Source organism: Rana temporaria, chromosome 12 (assembly GCF_905171775.1).
Source record: "Rana temporaria chromosome 12, aRanTem1.1, whole genome shotgun sequence".
NCBI classification, from domain to species: domain Eukaryota; kingdom Metazoa; phylum Chordata; class Amphibia; order Anura; family Ranidae; genus Rana; species Rana temporaria.
In genome coordinates, this window is record NC_053500.1 from 65,420,781 (window position 1) to 65,445,304 (window position 24,524).

Below are 24,524 nucleotides of genomic sequence, written 5' to 3' on the forward strand. Positions count from 1 at the left end.
GGAGGGAGGGTGGATTGGAGGTTTTGCTCAGCCTCTAGGACACAGAAAGTTCCCGTTAGGGGTGTCGGAGAGGTTGATGTACTCCGGTAATCTTATCCTTTAATTGTTCTATGTAATTTGGTCTGGTACACTCATTTAGTTGTATCCTTTATATAACTAATTGTGTGGTAACAATGGACCTAGGAATTCCTTGATATATAGAACTATTCTTTTTCTCTTTCAAATATAAATTATTACTTTGAAATACTATATCCTTTTTGCTTATGTGAACTGCCTTACTTTCACCATATGGTGATGAGCATATGGGATAGTTAGATATAAATGGCAGTTTGTAAGACAGAAATGATTGATATGAATTGAAATGTATTTAAATTATTATATTTCTGTAAGCTATTGACTTATATCCTGCTATTTTAATACAAATGTATGTATTTATTTTATTGAAAATAAACTTAAATTTGAATGAAAAAAAAGAAAGTTGAATGAAATACCTGTATGTTTGTAAATACTTGTATCTTTTCTAACACATTAAATGGGTTGTAAACCCTCATGTTTTTTTACCTTAATGCATCATGTAGTCAGCTGATCACTGACTACACAAGGGTCTTCACCACATAGCTTATACCAAGGGCAACAAATAATGTGCCCACAACCCAAATGTACAGTATGCACTGCCACTGTATCACTACTTTCTTGTTGATGTTATTTCATCTTCAGATATACACTCTGAATGAATGTAATTTCTAAATTACTTCAACATTTTTAATAAAATTTGAGAAAAACAAGTCTTTGGTACCTGGCTGAAATGCACTTGAACATAGAGTTCACTACGTCCCTTCAGTGTCGCTTTCCATGTGACCCTTTTGAACTCCAAGATCACCGAATTGTCCTGGAGCAGGAAGTCATGAATGTAATCCCCGGGACGCAGAGGCCGTATCATCTCACCTGTCAGAAGTAGAATTGGTCACATTTACTTCCTTGTTTCTTCCACTAAACTACAGAATAGACAAGCAGATCACTACATGTGACTGAACACTAAACAACCACACAATGTTACCTTTATTCTTGTTGGCAAATATGGCAAATTCTTCCAACTCATTTGGATCAGAGACCATCAACTGATCACATACCTCAGGGACCAGATCGGCTGCCACCTGGTGAGAGGAAAGAAAAAATCTTCATTCATAAGACTGTTTTAAAGGGGTACTAAAGGTTTGTGTTTAAAAAAAAAAACAAAAAAAAACATATTATACTTACGTCCACTGTGCAGTTTGTTTTGCACATGATCCTCGTCTTCTGGGATCCCACGGCGTCTCTCACGGCTCCTCCCTGCAAGAGCTAACCCTCTCTCGGAAGCTCTTTCCCAGAGGGTTAGCTTGCGGGCGCTCTCCCGTGTTATACACACAATGCAACAGGCTGCACACACCTATGTGTGTGCCACCAGAGGTGCTGGTGGGGAGGGGGGTGCTGTTTTACAAATGTTAAATGGCTCTTCATGTTTATGCTGTGATTGGACACAGCTGATCACATGGTAAAGAGCCTACATCAGAGACTATTTACTGAGATCGGTAATGCGGTGTGTCAGACACCACACCAACGATCGCCGTGCCCCTGCAGGAGCGTGATCACGGATTATCCTGCTGGACGTCATACAAACTCCACTTTGTGCACATCATTCTGCTATATGGGGGGCGGGGAATAAAATGAATTAATTAAAACAATAGTCAGCCTTTAATGTTTTAAAGTCTAATTCGGGTACAACCATTTTATTGTTAAAAGATTTGTAATAAGGTCTTTACTTCAGCTTTGTAGTGGTATGCATCTGACTTCTTCCATTTGAAGTACCTGGTTGATCCTGCCAGTCACCTTTCTTCCTTGTTCTAAACTGACCACACAAAGTACAGAAGTTGATCTGTGTTGGTGTGGTCAGTTTGCATTCTTTGGTAGTCCTTTCATAGGTACAGAACACTTTGCAAGTATACATCATGAATGTATTGGGTAGTTTGTTTAGCTACCATGCCCCCTGACAAATCACAGCCTGCCTCTTGAACACACCTCCCAGTCACAGCCTGCCTCTTGAACACACCTCCCAGTCACAGCCTGCCTCTTGAACACACCCCTGCTCAAGCACAGCCTGCATCTTGCCTCATGATGGACAGACTATGTAATTCAGGCACATGAGGTGTCTGCACAGTGTCCTGTAACCTCACCCCCCCCCACCCCCTCCACTGTTAGGATAAAGAGATGTATGGTCACATGACAGAATTTTTTGACATTTAAAAAAAAGGTAAAAAATATATTTTTGGAATCTAAACAAAAGCAGTTATGGTGCCTGCATAGTTAAAATTGTCTAAAGTTTCTAAAGAAAAGAAAGTGTCTATAACATTGTATGTTCACAACTGCTTTCAAGCCATGACTCAGATGTTGAGGAGCATATCCCCCAATTCCATAGAATCATTTTACTACCTAAAGCTCCAACATGCCATCAAGGTGCAGCTGGATCTATCAAATATTGTTCTTTAGTGTGGTGCGGTTTGAGCCCATTCATTTTGAAAAGTAGGTACAGAAAGAAGGTTTATGGGAGGGACTTTTGAAAAAGCACCCCTATGACAAATATATAAAAATACAAATTTTGGCCCGGATTCACATAGGACTTTCGTAAGTCCGAATGTGCGCCGTCGTATCTATGCGACTGATTCATAAAATCAGATACGCCTCACTGTTGCCAAGATACGAGCGGCGTAAGTCTCGTACGCCGTCGTATCTTGAGTGCATATTTGCGCTGGCCGTTAGGGGCGCTTCCGTATATTTCCACGTCAAATATGCAAATTAGCTAGAAATGCTGATTCATGAACGTACTTGCGCCCGGCGTATTAATATACGCTGTTTACGTAAGGCGTACGACCGGCGTAACTTTACCCCTCATAAAGCAGGGGTGAGTCATGTTAAGGTATGGACGTCGGAAACGTCGGAACAGCGTTGTATTTTACGTTGTTTGCGTAAGTCGTACGTGAATGAGGATGGACGTAGGATATGTTCACGTCGACTAAGCATTGAGCCAGCGTAATTTAGGGAGAAAATTCGACGTGATACTGAGCATGCGCGGGCATGCGCCGTTCGTTAGGCGCGTCATTAATGTGGGGTCACGATTCATTTCCATACAACACGCCCCCCCCTACCAGCCTACTTTGAATTACGCGGGCTTATGCCGGCCCATTTACGCTACGCCGCCGCAACTTACGGAGCAAGTGCTTTGTGAATACTGCACTTGCCTGTCTAAGTTGCAGCGGCGTAGCGTAAATAGGATACGCTACGCCCGCACAAAGATGCGCCCAGATACGTGAATCTGGCCCATAGTTTTTATTTAATACAATCTTAAGACAATAATAAAATACATGCAACAGTGACTGTAAATTTTGCACAGAATAATAAGACTTTCTTCGTAACAAGAAGTGGCTTAAATCCCAAAAAGAATCGTGGGAACCCCTACGCATTTCGACTCAGGGGTCTTCATCTGGGGGTTCTCAAGAGCAACTCATTTTGAAAAGTAGTGCATGCATTACTTTTGGAAACACACTGCAACTGCATCACATGGTACATTTATACCATACAATCCGGCTTGTGTTTTTACGACCTGCGTTTGGGGTGTTTTTAACTTAATACGTAATAGTCCATATTCCCATCACACATGTTCCTGGGGAAAGCTCTAGGATACCCCCAGCTGGAGACTGGACCATAAAAGCCACAATTAAAACATTTTCTAGCACATCCCAGATCTTCAGTCCGAACGGTTTTTAATTCAGCATGCATGATCACATGACGAAGAGGTCCTGCCTGACTCTGGAACGTTGCACTCTTTTGCTTGACGTGATCATGCTGAAATAAAAAGCGTTTGGACTGAAGATCCGTGGTGTGCTGGTACATACATTCATCTTAACTTAACAGTCACACCCACTGCAGATTGAAACTGAGTGCGTTTTGAATGTGGTTTCCCACAACGTGTTCTAGTGAGAACCAACCGAGGCTACAGACACCAGGACGCTGTGCAGGAAACCCATGTTCCATGAGCGTTTTCCACACCGCGTTCAAAATTCACTGGGTGTGTGATCTGTTTTAATATAATGGTAATGACACCCCAAACACAGATCGCAAACACAGTCCATTTGCCTGTGCTGGATCGCATTCTACTGCAGTACCGTGTTTTAAAAAAAATAGTGCATGCGTTGAATGGGCTGAAAATCGCATTGCACAAAGGAATCACACAGGAATGTGGACCAGGTTCCTGTGCGATTCAGGTATGAACCGGCCCTAAGAATTAAAGGTGCAGTGTGTTGCATGGACTGCAAGTAACCAGGGCCGCCATCTGGAATTATGGGGCCCCTTACACAGCTTCAGGCATGGGCCCCCTGGAGCAGAGAACCCCTGGGGGCCTGGAATTGAGAAGCGGGGGGGGGGGGCTGCCACGAATTGAGAAGCGGGGGGAGCCCTTTACAAAAAAAAGAAGAAATAAAGAAAAATATATATAAAAAAAGGGGAGTAGCCATCCGGGGCCCTGGGGACCTCTGGGCCCTTAAATAAAAAGAAAAAAAGAAATAAAAAAAATATATATAAAATATATATATATATATATATATATATATATATATATATATATATATATATATATATATATATATATATATTATATTATATATATATTTTTTTTTTTTTAAAAGGTTTTTTTTTTTAAAAAAAAAAAAATTACAAAAAAAGGGGGTTTGCCTTCCGGGACCTCTGGGCACTTTAATAAAAAGAAAAAAAAGAAATCTCTGGGCCCTTTAATAAAAAATAAATAAAAAATAAATATATATAAAAAAAATAAACATTTATAAAAAAATAAAAAAAAAAGGGGTGTTGCCATCCAGGGCCATGGGGACCTCCGGGCCCTTTAATAAAAAAAAATACAAAAATATATATAAACAAAAATAAAAAAATAAACATTTATAAAAAAAAAAAAAAAAAAGGGGGTTTGCCACATGGGGCCCTGGGGACCTCTGAGCCCTTTAATATATATATATATATATATATATATATATATATATATATATATATATATATATATATATATATATATGTAAAAAAAGAAATAAAAAATAAAAAAAATAAAATAAAATAATATTAAAAAAAAGGGGGGGTTGCCATTCGGGGTCCTGGGGGCCTCCGGGCCCCTGGGGACCTCACAAAAAAATTGCCCCTTTAATAAAAAATAAAAGACAAATATATTAAAAAAATATATATTTTGTTTTATATAAAAAAAAGGGGGGTTGCCATCTGGGGCCCTGGGGACCTCCGGACCCCTTTACAGGTGTACTGCCTGTACCCCCCTGATGGCGGCCTTGCAAGTAACATACAACATCTGTGCTGTCCAGGGTCTTGTACAATTCTGTTTATGCATCTTTCTAGTTTCTATTGATACTCACAGAAAAGGTCTTGATTTTGGTGGTGTATTCAACTCCGCCTGGCAAAACTATAATAGCACGTCGAGACATCCGTCCATTCTTTTGAAGGAAGAAAATTATTATTAATGAGGTTATCCTGCCAGACATACAGTAGCTCACAAAAGTGAGTACACCCCTTACATTTTTGTAAATATTTTATGCTATCTTTTCATGTGACAACACTGAAGAAATGACACTTTGCTACAATATAAAGTAGTGAGTGTACAGCTTTTGTATAACAGTGTAAATTTGCTGTCCCCTCAAAATAACTCAACACACAGCCATTAATGTCTAAACCGCTGGCAACAAAAATCAATACATCCCTAAGTGAAAATGTCCAAATTGGGCCCAAAGTGTCAATATTTTGTGTGGCCAACATTATTTTTCAGCACTGCCTTAACCCTCTTGGGCATGGAGGTCACCAGAGCTTCACAGGTTGCCACTGGAGTCCTCTTCCACTCCTCCATGATGACATCACGGAGCCGGTGGATGTTAGAGACCTTGCGCTCCTCTACCTTCCGTTTGAGGATACCCCACAGATGCGTGTGTATGTCAGTACACACACACTGACATAACCTACATACAGTGACCTGACCTGCCTACATTGACCTGACCTACATACACTGACCTAACCTATATACACTGACCTGATCTGCATACACTGACCTGACCTACATACACTGACCTGACCTACATACACTGACCTGGCCTGCATACACTGACCTGACCTGCATACACTGACCTGACCTACATACACTGACCTGACCTCCATACACTGACCTGACCTGCATACACTGACCTGACCTACATACACTGACCTGACCTATATACACTGACCTGCATACACTGACCTGACCTACATACACTGACCTGCATACACTGACCTGACCTACATACACTGACCTGACCTACATACACTGACCTGACCTGACCTACATACACTGACCTGACCTGACCTACATACACTGACCTGACCTGACCTACATACACTGACCTGACCTTCATACACTGACCTGACCTACATACACTGACCTGACCTTCATACACTGACCTGACCTCACTGACCTGACCTGCATACACTGACCTGACCTACATACACTGACCTGACCTGCACACACTGACTTTTGTGAGATACTGTCTCATTACATTTATCTTGCACTTCTAGCCCAAACTATGCTCAGCATCCATTCTAAATATTCTCAGTTACCAGCAGAGCTTCCACTTCATTCCGCGGGGGTAAATGCCGGCGGCCATGATACAGCACAGTATGGCGCAAGTGTTCTTGGCAGCTCCGAGAGATTTCTAAAAATAAAAAATAGTATCAATAAAAAGGTCTTCTAAACAAACATTTGGAATTCATGAAAGATATAAAGGTCTGCTCCACCTAAAGCTGACTATACGTGGATCGAAAATTGGCTGCTTCAGCAGGGACCTGACACATTTTGATCCATGTATGGAGACAGTGGTTGAGCAGTCCTATTACTTGACCTACTAATCAACTTCTGTGCAATCAGCCTGTTAGATAAATGCCATTCGATTAGTGCCACTAGCTATAGCTGGCGACACTGATCAGTGCATTCTGGCGGCGGTTCAATAAAAAAAACTGAATCATATATGGGCTGCTTTAGACTTATATAACAACCAGATTACATGTCTTGGAAGCTCCAGCCATGAGATTTCTCCTGGCTCTAACCGAATCCTAAGGGGCAATTCTCTGTATCTAACCTATCACGACCACTTATCTACAATTCTGCTTTTAATCCAACACAAGAATGTTGAACTTCTGGTCATGTGATGAAGGATCTCATTGATCTCCCAGGTTTTTGTAACCAACATATTTCAACACTTCCAAGCAGTGCCGAGAGCTGGCCCCGCCCTCCACCAGTATGCTCCCTGTGGCCTGTTCCTGGAATTTTTTTGGCCAGTAAGAACATGATTGTATCTTTAGGTATACTTATGATCAATGAATTTTGGGGGAGGCACAGTAAGTCTGTGCCTATCCTAACCATTTTAAAACCAACACATGAAAAATTGGTAAGAATGTTTTTATTGGTTTATGGGATTAAGTGTTCCCTCCAGATTTAGGGCCCTTTCACACGTACAGACAAACGGTCCGTTTTTTACAAGTCCGTAAACGGACTTGTAATGCTTCCCTATGGGATTGCAGACGTTAGCGGATGATGCATCCGCTAACGTCCACAAACATCCGAGTCCGCAAAGATCCGCTTTTGCGGACGGAAGAAAACCCTATCTTTCTTCTGTCTGGCGGAACGGATCGGATGAATACGGACACACGGTCCGTATTCATCCGATTCCCCATAGGGGAGAGCGGAGGAAAGACAGGGCGGTCTCTGCACAGTGTGCGGGGACCGCCCTGTCCGCCGACAGCTCAGCGGGGATTTACGGATGATCCCCGCTGAGCCGACGGACACACACGGGGCGGATCAATACGGATCCGCTCCGTGTGAAAGGGCCCTTAGACTTGCTTGGCAGACCATGCGTAGGTCTAGAAGTGGAAACAGCTCTTATTATTCTTCTCCATGTGTATTAGGGCCAAGGAGACACTTTAAATGCTAAATGTTTTTCATAGAAAGGTTGTTGCTTCTCTCTTATTAGCTTTTTGCACCAAACCTAGGTTTAACTGGCCATGGTAGTGTAGCAAGGGCCCCGACCCCTAGAGGCCTAATGGTGACCTCCAGAGTCAGGGAGAGCTGACATCCTTTGTAGAGTGGATTAATTGGCATAGTGGGTGTAATGCAAGATAGAATGATTGGGCGCCAGTCACTTTTTGAACGCGAACAAAAGAGATTTGTTATCTCTTAACAAGAACTGGGGGTTAGGGCCTAAACACCCTTAGGCAGAGATACAATAGTAATTGGCAGACTCTGAGGCAAAATAGGCAGACAGCCTACAGGTTGAGGGACTTTAAGCTGGTTGCTTCATATGGCCCCCAGGCTAAAAGAACACTGATTACCCGACTCATTCCCCTTAAATAGATTCTCCCAGCATGCTTAACCACAAATATGATTGGCTGAGAAATTATGTCTATTCACAACCTAAACTCACTGTGGTCTTGTCATTCTAATGCCAACGGCAGTAGTGCCACCTATTGACAGAAGAGAGAAATGCACCAGATTCAGGCTTAGGAGGATACAACTACCAATTAGTCAGGGTAATTACCACCTAGCCTAACAAAATGTGTTAGTAACCATGCCCAGGGTGCTACATCATAAAAATGCATGTTTTATGGCAATGGTGAGGCCTTCAGATTATAGAAGGACTTCTAAATTAGCAAGCCATGCCAACAACCTTGAGAATGAGCTATCATGCAGACTTCAATGCAGTGATCTTTAGGGCCTTTGTTAATGGGTGTAGAAGGGCAAATGCAGCTTGCTTTTAGATGCATTCCACTTGCATTTGACAATCAGTTTGAGACATTTCATTGTTCATTGACAAGTGCATTTGGCCTGCAGGAACCTTTGCTGAAAGCAGTAAAACCCATGTGCTTTCACAGTTTTAGACAATGTTCTAGTCAGTGACTGACATACCTTGATAATCACCAACAGTGTCCTGGAGGTACTTGGTAACACATGGCAGTAAAGTGGGGGTAGGCGAGAAATATCCAGTCATCAGGCTCAGCATAATCCAGCCACGGTTGCAGCTTTCCCTGTCAAATTAGAAACAAAAAGATACTTTAGTAATACATATGAAAAGGGAGGGGTATATGTGGTATATATAGGTGCTACCCTGCTGCAGAGAACACAGTGACAGTGTCTGTGTAAAGCAGCCCATATAGGAGTCTTTTTTTTATAACCAGTGGTTTGAATGAAAAAACTGACTCAGTTCCCCATTCTAACAGCAGGACGACTTCCCCACCACCAGAATACATTGATCAGTGATGCTGACTATAGTCTGCAGCTCTGATTGAGCATCAAAAAACTGACAGGGCGGTAGTACAGAAGTCAATTGGTAGATCAACTTCTGAACAACCTCCCTGCCCACACATGGATCCAAATTTCAAAACCAGACAAATTTCAATACAGGGCGCTTTACCCCCTTCCTGCCCAGACTAATTTCTCGCTTTCAGCGCTCTTGCACTTTGAATGACAATTGAGCGGTCATGCTACACTGTACCCCTATGAAATTATATATATTTTTTTCACAGAAGTAAATGTTTCTTTTGGTGGTATTTAATCACCGATAGAGAAAAAGATGCGTCCCATGTTTTGTAGCGATATTTTTTCTTATATTAAATATTTTGTAAATTCTTACATACGAGTATAGTCCTTGTTTTGCCTTTAGTAGCCCTTGTTACCCATAGGGAACCACATTCTTCTAGGTTGCCGACTGGGTATGTTATTTATATTTTGTGCTGGTATTTAATCACCACTGTGTTTTTTATTTAAACAAACAATAAAAAAGACCAGAAAATAAATAAATAAATAAATGTTTTTCTCTGTTTCTGTTATAATATATGAAAGAGAAAAGTGTATTCCAAATCATCAGTGCTTTCAAGTTTTAACAGTAAGGAATTATATTTTACCCAAAAAAGCCTGAAGCTTGTCACCACAAAAAGGAGACTCTTTTGAGCAGAACCCTACACTAACACTAGGCCCCATTCACACCTGAGCATAGCGTTTTCAGGCAATAAGTCGCAAATTTACCGCGATTCTACTGCAGTTTTTACTGCGTTTTTACCGCGATTTTGTACAGGTCAAAAGGTCACCAATGTAAAAAGCAGAAAAACGCCTAAAAAAAGTCCCAGAACTTGTTTGAGCTTCAGGCTTTTTGGAGCTTCTGGCTTCAGGCGTTTTGGAATGGAGATGTGAACCATCTCCATAGAGAATATTAGATTTTTTCCCCTCCAGCGTTTTGTAGCTTCAGGCTTCAAGCTACAAAATGCTCAGGTGTAAATGGGGTCTAACTGCACTACCATTTCAAAGAGAATTCCCAGCAAAGAGACAGCCCAATCCAGCAAACATTTAGTCCCATATATTCAGCAAACAGGCAGCCAAATCCAGCAAAGAGACAGCCACATATATTCATCAAAGGGTCATCCCCATATATTCAGAATTCCCAGTAAAGAGACAGCCCAATCCAGCAAATAGACATCCCAATCCAGCAAAGAGATATCAATATATATTCAGCAAAAAGACATCCCCATATAGTCAGCAAAGAAACAGCCCAATCCAGCAAAGAGACAGCCCCATATACTCAAACAATGGATATCCCCATATATTCAGCAAAGAGACTGTCCAATCCAGCAAAGAGACATCCCCATATATTCAGCAAAAAGACAGCCCAATCCAGCAAAGAGACATCCCTATATATTCAGTAAAGAGACAGCCCAATCCAGCACCAAGACAGCACCAACATACAACAGATTGCCAGTATGTAGAGACTGTTGTATTGTGAGAGCACCAACTCACCAAACTGCCTGTATATAGAAAGCCCTGTATTGTGGGAGCACCACAATACACCAGACTGCCTGTAAATGGAGACTGCTGTATTGTGAGAGTACCTACATGTACCAGATCACCTGTATATGGAGAGTGCTATATTGCGGGAACATAAACATAAAGAGCCCATAGCTCGATCTCCCAATCTCCTGCACTCCAGTGATTCCCCTCACCTGTGTCCCAGTTCCATACTCAACACCAGGACGGAAGGCGAAAGGCGGGAGGTGGAGCATTAGTATGTGGTGGAGAAGATAGGAGGAATTTACATCCTCCTCCTCTGCCGGGAGCCTCTGCCAGGCAGTCCTAGCAACCAATAATTTTGACAGCGGTGGCCAGCGGGAAACTGGGACTCAGCAGAGGTGGCAACTTGGGGCCCAGGCCCTTTGGGATGTCTGTTCCCCCAACATGTGTGGGCTGTCCCCCCCTAATGGGGGCCTTGCTCCTCATTCTGCAAATTCTAGTTCCCTAGTATTGATGAGTGGAGTGATTTTTCGAAGAGGTAAAAACTCTCAATTTTTCTTATTAAGCTCCTTAAAAACAAATCTATTTCTTAATAAGAGGGTGTTCTGTGTACTTAGGAACATTTAAATTGTTTCATTAAATGCTCTTTTTATTCATGTGTTTTCCCCTTTTTTTCTGTATTTGATGCTTTTTTTGCACTGTTTTTTTTTGTGATTTTTTTTATCTAATGAAGGGTTGTTCTATGGCTCAAGAACAGGTCCACAATAGATGAAGTAATAACCACCAGTAGCCATTTTAAGTCCACTGCCCACCTCTTTAATTTTACCTTCCCCTTTGGCTCTAATGCATTTGCCAAACAGGCAACATTTCACTAAAATCTCCCAATCTTTGCCAAAACTTTAGAAAAGTGAGAACTTTCATGTTTCATGTTGACCCTCTGGACAAGGTAATCAGCTGGATCAATTGATTGGGGTCATGCTATCTGGGTGTGTTCTGCATTAAAGTCCATTACAGCTCTGAAGAGTATTCACTGCATGCTACTGAGATGAATAAAAACGGCTCTCTATTGGTAATGAGTAGGTCCAACATCTAATGGTTTAGGGCGTCAGCCAGTGTACACAGAGCAAAGTTGCTGATCTGCAGTGAGGAAGGAGTGTCCAATATGGACACTCTGGCCTCAGTGTCCCCCTCCGCCGAGGGCCGTCCAAGGCAGTTGCTTCACTTTGCCACAATCACAGAATGCCCCTGGACACAAATGTACAAAATAGGGCTCTTGTACATCTGATTAGGCAGAAAATTACTTAAAAGACATTAGTAGGTACTCACTGTTTGGGGTTTTCTGTGATCTGTTTCAGCACCTGGCAGTAGACCTCATCTTTTAGCATCGGGTTTTCTCTGCACAGCTGCAAGAAATACTTATTAACAGTGTTGTTTAAATGAATATCTACGTTAAAGTATCTATTATTCACCATACTTACCACCAAGATCTCATAGATACATTTGACATCATCCTGCTCCCGGTACTGCTGGTCTCCCATGAACCTCATCAGAGCTGGGCAGAAAAGGATACACAAATTAAATCTGAACTGAAAAAGCGACCCACATATATATATGTGTGTGTGTATATAAAGAGTGTGACAGTGCTAGGCCCTGCTACTCTGTGATTATAGAGAAAAACGATACAGAGTTCACACTAATATAGAGTGCGGAGCTCCAGAGTGTCTGTACTGAGCGCAGGAAACTGGGTATTTGGCTTTCTCTGAGTATTTATATCCCGACTCAGGATCTGGAGTCTGAAGACATCAAGTTGTGCACCGGCCTTACGCCAATCTGTACCTGGGGGGGTGGTCGCGGGAGAATTTTTCCGATAACACTTTGAGCAGATATACGTGCCATGTGTCTACATGGCTTCGATATATCGACGATATATTTATTGTCTGGACAGGTACCCAGCAACTCCTTGACATCTTTGTAAATACCCTCAACTAAAACACATTTAACTTGAAATTTACTGTTAATAGTCACTCTGACATATCTTTTCTTGATCTTCATATCTTCAAAGATTCTGACAACTGTCTGGCCACCACTCTTTATTGCGAAACGACTGTAGGAAACACTATCTTGCATGCCTCCAGCGCTCATCCAACGACATTGGTCCATAGCATTCTATACACCCAATTCTTTCGATTGAGAAGAAATTTAAAACATCTTACTGATTTTAACATTCAGGCCAACCTGTTGCGGCAACGCCTTCTACAGAGGGGGGTATACCAAATCATTGCTACATAAGGCCTTCAACAAGGCACTAAAACAGTCTCGTAGTGATTTACTTTACAAATTCAAAGCCAAAACTGACTTCACATCCACCATGAAATTTATCACTCAATATTCTGACCAGCAGCATCAACTCAGAAATATCTTATACCATAACTGGCACATTCTCCTTAATGACCCGATGCTTACTAAATATATTGTGATTGCTCAGATATTGTTTTCAGGCATGCAAGGTCCTTAAGCGATAGCCTTACTAACAGTCACTATACCACTATCTCACAAACACAAACCAGTAGTAAAGGGATGTACCACTGTGGTCACTGTACCTTTTGCCCCTGGGTGTCCACAGGGTCCTGATTCACACTCCCCAACAGGGAAGTGTTCCACCCTTGTTTTAGGGCTGACTGTGGTTCCCAGGGTGTAGTCTACTTAATGACCTGCCAACATGGAGCATTCTACGGGAGCAAAACCATCCGCCAACTTAGAGAGAGACTTCACGACCACATCTATTGCTCTACCAATGGTAAAATGATTACACCTGTAAGCAGATACTTATGCCACATATACACGATCGGCCCATCCGATGAAAACGGTCTGATGGATTTTTAAATCAGTTAACCGATGAAGCTGACTGATGATCAGTCGTGCCTACACACCATCAGTTAAAAAAACGATTGTGTCAGAACGCAGTGACGTAAAACAACGACGTGCTGAAAAAAATTAAGTTCAATGCTTTCAAGCATGTGTCGACTTGATTCTGAGCATGCGTGGATTTTTAACCGATGGACCTGCCTACAAACGATCGTTTTTTTTTCTATCGGTTAGGTATCCATCGGTTAAATTTAAAACAAGATTGAATTTTTTTAACCGATGGATAAATAACCGATGGGGCCTACACACGATCGGTTTGGTCTGATGAAAACGGTCCATCAGACCGTTCTCATCGGTTTGACCGTGCGGCATTAGACCTTTACCACATATTTTATTAATCTTTGGTCTCCTTTCTGGTCCTGGTGGTTATTCCACAGGATCTCAGAGGAGGTGACTGGAATAAAAAGATCTTGCAACAAGAAACTAAATAGATACAGCGTATTAAAACTCCCTATCCTCCTGGAATTAATGAGGTACAATATTATAAGGCATTTCTGTAGATATAGGACTATATATACACTTTGTATTATTAATTTTGGGGGTTAGATATGCATAGTGCCAGCATTACTATTGACTCTTTAGGCGAGACTACTTGGATGTGTTCAGGTGGATCACCCATGTAGTAAATGGTTAACATGATATGTTGCCATAATTTAACATCTAAGAAGTAGTGCATAGATGTTTCCACTTGCTTAAACTGTTATACATCTGTACATGTATTTTTTATGTATAATATATATATATATAAAAAAATCTCTTTTTCAGGCATACATGTTATGTATGTACTGTCTGTCTCTGTTATTCAGCATTCTAATTGCATGTAGAGCTGGTAATTTTTAGCTTAGTTTTAAAATTTACATGCAGCACACAAACTAAAACCCTTAAAGGTATATTTTTATAGAACCAGCCTCAAAGCATTATGTTTATCAGCTCCAAACCCTACAGATGATTCCTTGAAACAGATTTTTTCCATAACTAAGATGAAAATACATACCCATAAAGTTGTTTGTTGCCAGATCATTCAGCTCTTTGTCATGATATAATATTAAAGACTCCTGAATTGGTACCTGAAAAGCATAGCATAAAATTAGATATTGGGTGATGTGAATGAACCTTGAGCAGTACAGTTTGTTTGCAGAAATGATTGTGGTACAAATATTATTTAGAAAGATGGCTGGTGATGTTGAGGAGACCAGCTGTGTAAGATTATGGATATGTTTATGAGAATAATTGAGTTGTAAGACTGTAATTAGGACCATGAGTGAGATCAAGGAAGAGTTACAGGACGTTATGGATTGATTGTGCGAAGATTATGGTGGTATGTGTAGTATGACACTTAGCAAATTGGTGCATTGCTAGCTAAGTATTGTAGACTAATGTTCTGATGGTGTTAAAAATGCCCTACCTTTGTGTGCTGCACCAGCTCAATTGCTTTCTTCCCTTCAGCAGCCATTCCCTTCCACCCGAGCCTATGAGACAACAGCTAATATGAATTTTACTTATTACAGGTAACAAAGTTAAAGTTAGTCAGCTTGAAAAAATACACAAGTCCATTTAGTTCAACCAATAAAAAAAAAAAAAAAAAAATAGAAAACCTATATACAGAATCCTAAATCCACAGTTGATCCAGAGGAAGGCAAAAACCCTACCATCCAATTTGCTCCAGCAGAGCAACATGAATTCCTTCCTAATCCCCCAGAGGGCAATCGGATATTCCCTGGATCAACAAACTCTGGCGTTACCATAAAATAATAATAATAATAATAATAATAATAATAATAATAATAATTTCATAAAATCCAATATACCCAATTCTATACCCACAGTTGATCCAGAGGAAGGCAAAAAACCCCAGCAAGAGCATGATCCAATTTGCTACAGCAGGGGAAAAAAACCCTTCCTGATCCCCCGAGAGGCAATCAGATTTTCCCCGGATCAACTTTACCTATAAATGTTAGTGAGGTTCTACAAAGTATTGACTCATGGGGCGCCATACAAATGCACGCCACACTTTTCACATATTTATTTGTAAAAAAAAAATAAAAACAGTTTTTAAAGGGGTTGTATGGGTTCATTTTTTTTGTAATAACAACCATACCATACTTACCTCCACTGTGCAGTTTGTTTTGCACAAAGTGGCCCAGATCCTCCTGTTCTTGGGTCCCTCAGCGACTCTCGCGGCTCCTCCCCGCAATAGCTAATCCCCCTCTGGAAAGCTCTCTCCCTGGGGGTTAGCTTGCGGGCACGATCCCTGTCATACACGCTGCGTCCATAGACACAGCGTGCATGACTCGGTCCCGCTCCTTGGCGGCCACATCATTGGATGTGATTGACAGGTGTTTTTTTACCTTAATGCATTGGATGCATTAAGGTGAAAAAACACGAACCTTTTTCTTACACCTTACAATTATGTGCCACTTTGTGTTGCTCCATCACATAAAATCCCAATAAAATACATTCACGTTTTTGGTTGTAACATGACAAAATGTGGGAAATTTCAAGGGGTATGAATATTTTTTCAAGGCACTGTAAAATCGTTAATGTGCAGTTATATTTTGTGCATTTAGGAATGCATCCAGCTCTTTTCTTTAAAAGTTCATTGCTACATAAGGCCTTCAACAAGGCACTAAAACAGTCTAGTAGCGATTTACTTTATAAAACCAAAGCCAAAACTGACTTCACGTCCACCATGAAATTTATCACTTGCCAGAACCAGCTCTTGAGGGAGTCTATTCCACATTTTCACAGCCCTTACAATGAAGAAGCCTTTCCATCTGTGGAAAATAAATCTCTACTACCAGTGCTGTGTCGGTTTTGCTGCAATGTGCTCATGTGAGCGTATTCACACATACAGGCATTGGTGGAAGACCATTGGCCGTGAAAACCTTCCTGTGGACACGGCCAATCTGTTTGATCTTTTAGGGATGTTCATTTATGCCTCACCAAGAGACTGGCCATTTCATGGCGACTGCATCTATGGCTCCGAGGAAACAGATCTGCGTACATGGGAAGTATAGCATAACCATCCAAAAATGATGCCCTATTGAGCCATGATAGAGTATGGTTCGTTTCATTGGTAGCAGTGGGATGGTTTTCACATGGTCATGTTCAGAGCCATCTTTGTAGTTTTCAAATTGTGAGATGCTCTTTGTCTCACAGAAAGCCTGCCACATGGCTCTGCACACGACCGCTTGCACACGTCACTACTGGTATTTTATTTAAATATATACATTTGTGTGATTGGTTCTTTTGAAAGAATGCAAATGTCTGATTGGCTGATTATTAAGCCACCACCTTCTTTTGTTATTCATGTTGACAGTATAAATAAACGGAGCTGACCATCAGAAGACATTCTGCCAAGATCCACGCGATACCAGCACCTGTGTCTGTGTTACTTGGAGACAAAACCAGCACGCATTTCCCGGCCTTATACAAGAGACCTATATTTGTGCTTTTAAGCGCAAGGAAATGATTTGCTTATAGGAGGAGCTTGAAATTAGCTGACTTCCATCCTCCAATCATGTGTAAGCAAAAATGCTGTTTCATTTTTTATTTTCCTTGCACGTGAATGGGCATTCTTTGCAAAGTGAAGTTTTGTCTCATTTATTAAGCTCTGGAGCAACTGCAAAGTGTCCAGTCTATTTGTGTTTAGTAAATCAACCCCAAAGAGTGCCCCCTTGTCCCTTGTATTATCTCTTGACCTTAAAATGAATAACACTACAATAAGTTCACTATATGGACCACTTAGGTATTTTTTATAGTGCCAACAATTTACACAGCAGTTTACTTAAATTAAACATTTACATTAGTCCCTGTCCTCAATGAACATTAGAATCTAAGGTCCCTGCCTCATATTTCCATACATACCAGGAGCCAATTAACCTACCAGCATGTCTTTAGAGTGTGGGCAGAACCTGTACCCAAAGAAAACCCACACAAGCACAGAGAGAACATGCCAACTCTATGCAGCTAGTGGTTGGTTGATAACCATGTTGCTGGCAAAGCAGGAGGGCTAACCATTAAGCCACTGTGCTGCTCATATAATTTAATTTACAAAGTGTTGATAGCAGTGGAACAAATTGTGAACCTTCTGTCTGCCCTTGTAAACTGACCATAGACAGCTTGATAAAAGCAGACACTGCTTCAGATTTGCTATAGCAAGCGCTTAACCTCTTGTCGCTGACAGTACGCAAATATGCGGCTTCTCGGCATACCAGAATGTAAATACAGCTGCACCCTGTGTGCTCCTGGCACAGTTACCGGCGGCTTTCGGAAAGCTTCTAATCGCTACTTGTATGTGACCGCTGTGAAAGCCAATCACTGATCATAAACCCCGTCCCGGCATCTGAAACCATTTGAAGGGCTGAGGGCAAGGGGTTAAAGTAAATATGTGGCCATATTTTTTTTAGGAAGCAGTAAGTGCCAGTTCACACTACAGCAACATGAAAGTCGGCACGACTTTGCAAGGCAACTTGAGGCAACTTCAAGGCACCTCCAGGACAGGCAACTTTGCCAGTAGCCAATCACAAAATAATCAGCTCTGTGGGAGGGAGGGGTTTGCCTGAGAAAACTATTTTATCTTCCTGTAAAGTTGCTTCAGTTAAGACAGTGATCTGACTTTGGAGGCAACTTCCATTGAAATCAATGGGTACAAGTTGCCTAGAAGTCGCCTTGAAGTAGTACAGGAACCTTTTCTGAAGTCGGAGCGACTTCAGTAGTGTACATTAAGACGGCTCTCATTCACTTCAATTGAATTTCTCATGTCGCGCGACTTGGGGCGACACAAGTTGGATCCCAAGTTGCGATTGTGTGAACCGGCACTAAGTAAGCTTCAAAACAAACTGTAGCTACTGTGGAGCAATTCATCCTCAGATTGCACAACAAAAGCACTGAACTCAATCTAGTCATTTTCACTGCACCTCATCTTGTAGACATGTGCTCTGCCGAAAAATGTGTTTTATTTTCATTGTTTTTTTTGTTTGTTTTTTTGTTTTTTGGGTCATTTTGTTATGATCGCAAATTGTAAATTTGAAAATTCGTAAATTTGTACGTTTATAAATTTGAAAATCGGAAAATTCTAAAATACAAAATAAGAAATAAAAAATTCAAAAGAACAAAAATCTGAAAATTCTAAACAATAACTAACTAACTAACTAACTAACTAACTAATAATAACTAACTATTAAATGATAGGTATTGGAATTTCCTTTCAAATTTGGCTGTTAGAGAACGTAACGAATAAGAATTTATCCGAAGTTACGAATAATCCGAAAATAACAAATACCGCATCTAAACAAATGGAAAGGATTGAATTAATAATAAATAAAAATAATAAAAAAAGTTTATTATTATTATTATTATTAATTTGTTACGTTCCATTAATTTAGATACGGCATTCGTTATTTCCGATAATTCGTAACTTCGGGTAAATTTGTATTCGTTATGTTCACATAACAGCCAAATTTGAAAGAAGATTCCAATACCTATCATTTAACCACTTACCCCCCGGACCATATTGCTGCCCAAAGACCAGAGTACTTTTTGCGATTCGGGACTCTGTCGCTTTAACAGACAATTGCGCGGTCGTGCGACGTGGCTCCCAAACAAAATTGGCGTCCTTTTTTTCCCACAAATAGAGCTTTCTTTTGGTGGTATTTGATCACCTCTGCGGTTTTTAGTTTTTGCGCTATAAACAAAAATAGAGCGACAATTTTGAAAAAAATGAATATTTTTTACATTTTGCTATAATAAATATCCCCCAAAAATATATAAAAAAACATTTTTTTTCCTCAGTTTAGGCCGATACGTTTTCTTCTACATATTTTTCGTAAAAAAAAAATCGCAATAAGCGTTTATTGATTGGTTTGCGCAAAAGTTATAGCGTTTACAAAATAGGGGGTAGTTTTATGTCATTTTTATTATATTTTTTTTCTAGTAATGGCGGCGATCAGCGATTTTTTTTTCGGTACTGCGACATTATGGCGGACACTTCGGACACTTTTGACACATTTTTGGGACCATTGTCATTTTTATAGCGATCAGTGCTATAAAAATGCATTGGATTACTATAAAAATGCCACTGGCAGTGAAGGGGTTAACACTAGGGGGCGGGGAAGGGGTTAAGTATGCCTGGGTGTGTTCTTACTGTGGGGGGGGGGGGTGGCCTCACTAGGGGAAACACTGATCTTCTGTTCATACATTGTATGAACCGAAGATCAGCATTTCCCCTGCTGACAGGACCGGGAGCTGTGTGTTTACACACACAGCTCCCGGTCCCCGCTCTGTACCGAGCGATCGCGTGTGCCCGGCGGCGATCGCGCCCGCCAGGCACACGCACGGGAGTCGGGGGCGAGCGGGGGGCGCGCGCCCCTAGTGGTGGCTGGGAGAGAGGACGTCATATTACGTGCTCTCGCCCAGCAGAGCCACCTTGTGGACGTATTTCTACGGTGCGGCGACGGCAAGTGGTTAACAGTTAGTTATTATTTCAGATTTTCGGGTTTTCAGATTTTTTTATTTTGAATTTACGATTTTTCAAATTTACGAATATTTGAAAAAATTGGTTGAACAGGTTTTCGTTAATTCGGATGTTTCCGAATGAACGAATTTGTCGAAATTCGTTAAAAAATGAATTCAGAACTAAACGAATTGCACATGTCTATTATCTTGTCCTTCCCACACTTCTCTAGCAGTGACTTGCCAGCCTACAGCCTCGTACACACGATCAGATTTATGGCGGACAAAGCTGTGGAATTTTGTCCAAAGGGCGTTGGCCATGAACTTGTTCTGCATACAGACAGCAAAACTTTCTCAGCCAACAAATACAAAACAATGTGTTTTTCAGCTCTTTAGCGCCACCCTTTGGGCAACTTCTGCTAATGTTGGGCTATGGTTAGCATTGCTTCTGAGCATGCGTGTTTGTACTTGGACTTATGTACACACGATCGGATAATCCGACAACACACATTTGTTGTCGGAAAATTTGAAAGCATGCTATCCAACATTTGTTGTCGGGAAATCTGACAATAATTGTCCGATGGAGCGTACAAATGGTCTGATTTTCCGTCAAAACCCTGCCATCACACATTTGTTGTCGGAAAATCTGATAGTGTGTACAAGGCTTTACAGTCTACTTCTATTTTTGAGGATTTAGGAGGATGGATTGCTCCACAGTGTCTGCAACTACACAGGTCAGAGAGAGTTATTTTAATACTTATTTACTTACTGGTACTTGTAAACTGCGGCTGTTGTAAAAAAAAGAAAAAGAAGAAAGACCTGCAAAGCAATGGCGTAATGTGCTAGTATGCATCGCATACTAGCACATTATGAAATATTTACCTTGGAACAAAGACCTCCAGCACTGTATTGTCAGCGCTGAGACGTCTCACGTGTTCCCCCAGTCTTTCTTCCGGGTTCGTGCTCTCCGACTATGCGATAGACCGGAGCCGTGGTGACGTCACTCACACGCATGCGTCCGGCATGAAGCTCTGAAGTTCCGGAAAGGTATGCTGGACCTTCAGAGCGCATGCACCAGTGATGTCACTGGCTGCATGCATGGTGAATTTCCCCTAAACAGTGCACATTTAGGAGATATTCATTTTACTTTCAGGTAAGTCTTATAATAGACCTACCTGTAGGTAAAAAATATCAAGCGGGCTTTACTACCATTTTAAGAGTATGGAAATAATTGAATGTTAATAGCCTGGCCACAAGTTAAAGAGGTTGTAAAGGTTCATGTTTATTCACCTTAACTGCTTGCCGACCAGCCGCCGCAGTTATACGGCGGCAGGTCGGTTCCTCTGCGCGAGAGCCCATAGCTATATGTCGGCTCTCGCGCAGGCCAGAGCAGGCCTTTACGAAAAATATGTAGAAGAATACGTATCGGCCTAAACTGAGGAAAAAAATTGTTTTTTTATATATTTTTATATATTTTTGGGGGATATTTATTATAGCAAAAAGTAAAAAATGGAACAAGTGAAAGATGTCTGAAAACACACTATCAATAATATATTGCAAATTGCAATATATTGCAAATGTGTGAAAGGGGCAGGGGGAAAGGGGGGGGGGCACAAGTGACAGTGAATACGTGGGTATGCTGTGGTGATAACTATAGATAGCAAAAAATTGAACAATAACTCAGTAAATATAAAAGATACACATATGCAACTAAAAAAAAGTCCAAGAAATGAAAGAAACCCAAGGTCTCCAAAAGTCTGGTAAGTCTGATGGTTGAAAAATGAGGACAGATATTCAACGAAGGGAGACCCCACAGCCAACTCTGGTGAAGAAAGGATAGACCGTCACCTTAAAGATCTCCACACACACACCTCTGGTGGTCCCAGCAGCTCACCTTACATCAAGCAAAAAGAGCCTGATAGGAAAACCCTTTGGTCTGGTCTTAATGGTATAGCTTGCTCTCACATTCCAAGGCAGTACATGCAAATATAAGGAACATAGAACAGGATGGTGTAATATTACAGAGCCGCCGTGGGACCCCAGAAAACGCAGTTCGGGGCCACTCTGTGCAAAATTAGCTGCACAGTGGAGATAAGTAAAACATGTTTGTTATTTGTAAAAAAAAAAATCAAACCTTTACAACCACTTTAAGGCAGTTGGGGGCACTTTATACTTTACACTCCTCCCTGATACCAGGGCCAATCTTTTACTCTTTTAAGGACAACAGTGAAGGAGTAGAAACTTGGCCATGTACTGTTGTCTACATCAGGATGGATCAGACAGGTACAAGTTCTCATATAAGTCATGTGAGGATGAGCAGATATCCCCTTGCACATTGTTCTCAGGAAAGATATATGCATTTCTATGGCCCATTGTAGATTACTATACCCTGGGCACAGGGCCGGTGCAAGGATTTTTTCCAACTAAGGCGAAGGTGCATTTTGACGCCCCCCCGGGACACACGCCATACATTATATCTGTGCTCTATTAACCTTTAATGGTTATGATGCTTAAAGTGATCGTTTAACTTATTTATCTTTTACAGAGAAAGATAGCATAGATGGCGTTATTCTGCATTGCGTTGTATATAATGTACTATTGCTGGGATTTGTAGTTCTCTATAGCTGGTGGTATTCTCCATTGCATTGTATAATGATTATACTGTGCAATGCAGATTACCACTGACCAGTTATAGAGGTACTACAAATCCCAGCAATAATACATTATACAGCGCAATGGAGAATACCAGCAGCTATAGAGGAACAACAAATCCTAGCAATACATTATATAAAATGCAATGCAGAATACCAGCAGTTACAGAGGACTACAAATCCCAGCAATAATACAATATATAAAAGCAATGCAGAATACCAGCAGTTACAGAGGACTACAAATCCCAGCAATAATACATTATTAGAGTCGAGCGAACCCGAACTGTAAAGTTCGGGTTCGGTACGGACTTTGGGTTTTTCCCGAACCCGGACCCGAACCCGAATAATTGGAAAAAGTTTGGGTCCGGGTTCGGAGTTCGGGAAAAAAAAAATGCGCGGAGGTCCCCGCAAATTCAATAACCAGACCCTTTAGGTAGGTCTGGTATGGATATTAAATTTAAAAAAAAAATTACGTGCGGTTCCCCCTAAATATCCATAACCAGACCCGTTATCCGAGCACGTTGACCTGGCCGGCCGCAGAAAAGAGGGGGGGACAGAGTGCGGGCCCCCCCCTCTCCTGAACCGCACCAGGCCACATGCCCTCAACATTGGGAGGGTGCTTTGGGGTGCCCCCCAAAGCACCTTGTCCCCATGTTGATGGGGACAAGGGTCTCATCCCCACAACCCTTGCCCGGTGGTTGTGGGGGGTATGCGGGTGGGAGGCTTATCAGAATCTGGAAGACCCCTTTAACAAAGGGGACCCCCAGATCCTGACCCCCCCCTGTGTGAAATGGTAATGGGGTACACTGTACCCCTACCATTTCACGAAGGAAGTGTAAATTCTTGTAAAAAAAAAAACACACACCGTAGAATAAAGTCCTTTATTAATAAAAAAAAACTCCAGCGGTGATAATCCACTCGTTCCCGGCTTCCTGCTCCAACGACGGGTGCGGGTGATCTCCAGCGATGAGAAGATCCAGCAACGGGTGGGGGTGATCTCCAGCGATGAGAAGATCCATCCATCCGGAGCGCAGCATCGCCGACCTCCTCTCACCGCTGGACACAGCCCAGCGAATGACACGCTGAAGCTGTGACATTACTTTTATAGGGGAGGCCCTCCACCCGTCACGTGACCCCGCACCCTCTGACGCACCCTCTTCTACATCACTGGGGAAGCCCAGGAAGAGGGAAGACTGGGCTTACCCAGTGACGTAGCAGAGGGTGCGTCAGAGGGTGCGGGGTCACGTGATGGGTGGCCCTGCCTCCCCTATATAAGTAATGTCACAGCTTCAGCACGTCATTCGCTGGGCTGTGTCCAGCGGTGAGAGGAGGTCGGCGATGTTACGCTCTGGATGGATGGATCTTCTCATCGCTGGAGATCACCCCCACCCGTCGCTGGATCTTCTCATCGCTGGAGATCACCCACACCAGTCGCTGGATCAGTACAACGTTGGAGCAGGAAGCCGGGAACAAGTGGATTATCACCGCTGGAGTTTTTTTCTTTTTTTTTTATTAAAAAAGGAATTTATTCTACGGGGGGGGTCAGGATCTGGGGGTCCCCTTTTTCAGATTCTGATAAGCCTCCCGCCCGCATACCC

The 24,524-nt window shown here is 41.8% G+C and overlaps 1 protein-coding gene across 1 annotated transcript in view; it reads right to left on the reverse strand.

Annotated features, from left to right (window-relative positions):
- The window catches only part of LOC120919370 (unconventional myosin-XVB-like), a 130,475-nt gene that overhangs the window by 34,494 nt on the left and 71,457 nt on the right, over positions 1–24,524 (reverse strand). Inside the window, exons 30-38 of the mRNA XM_040331501.1 lie at positions 15,228–15,291; positions 14,817–14,889; positions 12,376–12,449; positions 12,224–12,300; positions 9,026–9,144; positions 6,685–6,779; positions 5,460–5,537; positions 1,058–1,154; positions 797–945 (exon numbers count right to left, since the gene is read on the reverse strand). Coding sequence (XP_040187435.1) covers positions 797–945; positions 1,058–1,154; positions 5,460–5,537; positions 6,685–6,779; positions 9,026–9,144; positions 12,224–12,300; positions 12,376–12,449; positions 14,817–14,889; positions 15,228–15,291 — 826 coding nt within the window. The remainder of the gene's footprint in view (positions 1–796; positions 946–1,057; positions 1,155–5,459; positions 5,538–6,684; positions 6,780–9,025; positions 9,145–12,223; positions 12,301–12,375; positions 12,450–14,816; positions 14,890–15,227; positions 15,292–24,524) is intronic.